Source organism: Lactuca serriola, chromosome 8, assembly GCF_051521515.1.
Source record: "Lactuca serriola cultivar US96UC23 chromosome 8, Lser_US96UC23_V15, whole genome shotgun sequence".
NCBI classification, from domain to species: Eukaryota; Viridiplantae; Streptophyta; class Magnoliopsida; order Asterales; family Asteraceae; genus Lactuca; species Lactuca serriola.
In genome coordinates this window covers 256720405-256725384 of record NC_136415.1, presented here as the reverse complement: position 1 = coordinate 256725384, position 4980 = coordinate 256720405, and the positions used below count along the sequence as shown (strand labels likewise).

The window sequence follows — 4980 nt, the reverse complement described above, 5'->3', positions numbered from 1 at the left end:
TAAGAATTCAATCCAATGGAAAATATTTGCTAAGGCATTAAACTCTTTAAGAATTCAATCCAATAAAAATATTCTCTGACAACACCCTTTGTATATCTTTTCTCCATGTTTTCATAACCAAAATACCTATGAAACTATTTGCTTCTCTGACAATAATTCTTATTGTTCTTCAACTTTTACAAGAGAAAAATCATTGAACAAAACCTATGCAGAATCTTTCTATCTTCCAATACCAAACAAAGAAATCGCCATGGACATCTTCTCTACAGAGAACTTAAGCTCCAGTCCAACTGCAGCTACTCCTCGAATCTCGTTCTCACATAATATCGATAACTCCTTCATTGAAAGCTACCCATATCAATCCAACTCCAGTCCAGATTTCGACTTTTGCTTTACCAGTGTTTCCATCCAAAATGAAGCTTCTTCTGCTGATGAACTTTTTAGCAATGGCTTAATCCGTCGGTATAACAGTGAAGATAATATCTTGCTCGACAAGAATTCTTCTGCTTTGAAACATGTTACTTCCGCCACAACTAATCAGTTATGGATGGACGAAAAGCCGAAAGAAGTTCTTTTTGTAGAAGGGTGTGAAGGAAACCACTCGAAATCCTTTTGGAGGATCAAGAGAAGTAGCAGTCTTCATTGTGAGAGCACGAAACCGAAGAGTTCATTTTGGTCATCACTGCCACTTCTATCTCGAAGTAACTCAACTGGATGTATGATGAAAGTCGACCGTCAGAACAAGCAGAATACCTCCCAAAAGCAAAGCAATAAGAACTCGTCAATGGCAGTTGTGAGTAATAATAATGGTTATTCGTCAATGAAGCCGCCATTGAAGAGGAACTATGGACGAGGATATGACTATGGGATTCGAGTCAGTCCAGTTCTTAATATGCCACCTCCTTTCATTTCCAAAAGTGTTGCGAATATCTTGGGATTAGGTTCTTTGTTTCGTCATGGCAGTGATCACAAGACCAAGAAATGATTATGATAAATCCCCTTTCCATAACTACAAATAAACCCAGTAAGTATGCTTGTTTAAGCATTAATGAAGTAAGATCACATATTCATTTACAAGTATATATTAACCTCTCTTCCTTTTTGAAGAGATTATGATTTATCTCATATTAGTTTTATTACTAGTTAGTCTGCAGGCATATAAATGATCTTGGACCGGTTTATCATATGATCCAAACGAACCTATTTTTATGTAATAAAAATTACCGAAGTAAAACCATATAACCTTAATATATTACCATTTATGGCATAAAACCTAAACCAAACGTGACAGTAGAGTACTTTATAGGATTTTCATTTGTTAAACATTACGTAAAATATGTTGAATCTTGACCGATTTAAATAACATTTAAATTGTTCCATTATGAGGTTATGAAACAGCCTATACGTTGTATTATTTTTTTTTAATGTTGACAGTTATTTGGGTTTATAAATTATATAAACAAGTTTAAACTTATGTAAACTTTCAAATTTAAATAAGTCAAACATTAATTAGTTCTTTTAATAAGTCATGCTCGATGTTGGGTCGGTTGAAACTTGATAATTTAAATTGTTTAATTAAACGCATAAACTAGAACCAACCCATAGAAGCTATAGCTCTCGGCGCATGTACACCGCTCGGTATGCAAGTTCGACTGTCCCACTCGGCATTATTATGACACCTTTTCTCTCGTCTACACAGAATGGACGAACACAAACAAACAAAGTAGTAACGGTCTAACGGAGTTTGACGCTTTGCTCGATATTTTGAAATGCATATTGGCAAAATAATTGAAAATATACAATCATGGTATACCAAACTCTTAAAATTATAAAGTATTTTACTAATCTATTATCAAAATCATTTTCAATACATGTCGTATTTTCTGGCACTATTTTAAAATTATTAATAATAAAGTATCGAATGTGATATGACATTATTAAACAACACTATTTTTTTTTTATCAAATGATGATATTTACAAGATAGCTAAAAAATTTGGTGGTTTATGTTTTTTTTTCAACGGCAATTAAGTATATTAGCACAAAAGAATGACTTGAATGAGGAGTTCAAGTCAAATACAAAAAAAAAGTTCGATAAAGATGACATAACGTAAAGACCAATCAATATTACAAAATTTAGACATATTCTTAATTCAATTGAAATGTTAATTCTAACATTATCGGTCAAAAGCATAATTGATTGCCTTTTAGTGTCTTAATCCTTTTTTTTTTTTTTGACAATCAATCCTTCTTTAATATCATATTTAATCAAATTTAGTTATCATCATATTAATAAAACTTCCTTACATATGTATATTCTAATTAAATAAATTTGTATTAAAATATATCAATTTTAATGTCTAAATTAAATGAGTATATATTATTTTTTCTAAACATGTTGAAAGTATAACTTTTGTTATTTAATAGAATGTTGTTTTAAACAAAAATATATTCTAATTGGGAATTTATGGACTTATCATTTCCTTCCGTTAAAATTGTATATTAAGTTGTTCAAAAAAAAATATAAAATATATGAGTATAATAAGTGTGAGGATATTACTAAAAGTATAATAATAAAAACAAATTAACATAGTCACAATATTTTGTTTTGGGATAATGACTTGAAAGGGTAACGAACTTTCGACTTTTATCACATTTAGTCACTAAACTTTTTTTCGTTATCTATTTGCCATTGAACTATTGAAACTGTTCACATTTTACCCTTATGACCGGCTGTTGCCGGTCATAAGGGTAAAATGTGAACAGTTTCAATAGTTCAATGACAAATAGATAACGAAAAAAAGTTTAGTGACTAAATATGAACAAAATCGAAAGTTCATTCCCCTCTAAAAAGTTCAATGACTAAATGTGAACAAACTTTCTCTTGTATTATGTTTTAGCAAATTATTTATTTTTGTTAAATTATAGCAACATTTGTTGATGAAGAAATCTATGAAATAAAAAAAAAAAACAGAACCCTGAAAATATATTTAAAAAAAACAAAAAACCAAAACCGAAATAAAAAACCAATGGTTTAACATTTTCCAAAATAAAAAATCAAAATTTCCAATCTGATTTTGGTTTTACAAAAAAATGAACCATTCTCACTGATGTGAATTATGACCATTAGTTTGGCATACGGAATTTGTGACATCCCATGAATATGTAGTTACAATATCGTCTGAACTCGTAATTCATAGTAAGGGGTTAGAGTATCATCGCATGAATACGTAGTTACAACATCGTCTGAACTCGTAATTCATCACCTACAGGTTATGGGCCTGCTGGTGTTTCCACTGAGTTGTCTAGAATAGTCCGTGGTCGCCATCTATACTCTGATAGATGACTACATCGCCACATTGTCGGTTAAGGTTATGGTATCTCCTTTCATCCTACATCACATATTCATCTTCATCGATTTACCTAATTATCATCACCTTTCTATCATCACTTATATCTCATCATTTTATTTCATCACACACCAACTATTTCATCTACCCATGTTTCATCCGCAACATATTTGTAGATATAAAATAAATATACCGTTTAAATCTTTTAAAACATGTATAAAATCGTTCATCCAGCATAAACAACAAGTATTCAAATAATATGCATATATAGCGCGTAATTTATATAAAATACTTCATATCTATGTGTAAGATGAAAATAACTATATATACCATAAAAATCCCATAAATGCTTCCTAACTTCGAACCCCAAGGTTTACTCTACTAAAGCTTCATATTCTCGGCTCTCTGGACCTAGAAGGGTCCAGATCTATCACACCAAAAAAGCTCAAGATAGCTCTTCCTTTCACTCTACACACTCAAGCTCGCTAGGGTTCTCACTTATGGGAAAGGTAGTCGCAATTGAAGGTCATAAGTGCCTTTAAATATGGCTCGGCCCAAAGATTTAGGGTTTCTGCCAACAACACGGACTCGTCGAGTCACCTCACCGACTCGTCGAGTCCATTCATTAATCCGAGTCATCAGTCGCGACCTTAGTCGACGAGTTGAGGCGTCAATTCGTCGAGTCTCTCTTCTTAACTCAAAAGAAAAATACTTAAATTATGATACTTGGAAATCCGAATGTTACATTTTGTTTTTTTATTTCATAGATTTCTTCATCAACAAATGTTGCTACAATTAAACAAAAATAAATAATTTGCTAAAACATAATACAATAGGAAGTTTGTTCACATTTAGTCATTGAACTTTTTAGAGGGAAACAAACTTTCGATTTTGTTCACATTTAGTCACTAAACTTTTTTTCGTTATCTATTTGCCATTAAACTATTGAAACTGTTCACATTTTACCCTTATGACCGGTAACAGCCGGTCATAAGGGTAAAATATGAACAGTTTCAATAGTTCAATGGCAAATAGATAACGAAAAAAAGTTTAGTGACTAAATGTGACAAAAGTCGAAAGTTCGTTACCCTTTCAAGTCATTATCCCTTTTGTTTTTTTATGTAAAAGGTAGTGGATTGCATCGAAGATGAATTATTGTTTATATGGTTTTTATACCAAAATAGTGCAATATATATAATCGAGATGCCCTACCTATAACCAATCTGCACATTTATAAGCGTGAAAATGTGTAAAATGAACATATAATTTTGGTGCCACACTTTTGAGTTTTGAATGTATAAAAAGTGTTTGTAATTAAAGTGTGGAGAATAGACGATTTGTCATATTTAAAAACGTAAAGACTTGAAAGCTACCTGTCATTTGTCACACGTAATTTCTCCATGAAACAATTTCTATATAGTTTAGAATTTCTGAATTTGACTATAAAAAGGTTAAAATACAAAAATAATGTAAAAGGAAGGGTTAAGTTTTTTAAACCATGTACCAAATTATGTATATGGACAGAGACATGATTTTAAAATAATAATGTTATTGATCGTAATGAAATATTAAAATAATAAAAAGCTTACAGCTTAGTAAGATGTAAATCAAATATTAATTTTTCATATTTT

At 30.9% G+C, this 4980-nt stretch overlaps 1 protein-coding gene across 1 annotated transcript; it reads left to right on the top strand.

The window, feature by feature from the left end:
* Positions 1–250: 250 nt before the first annotated feature.
* LOC145068044 (uncharacterized) lies at positions 251–985 on the top strand. Its single transcript, XM_079015042.1, has one exon. It carries the CDS (start codon positions 251–253, stop codon positions 983–985), a length of 735 nt encoding a protein of 244 aa, XP_078871168.1.
* Positions 986–4980: the final 3995 nt, after the last annotated feature.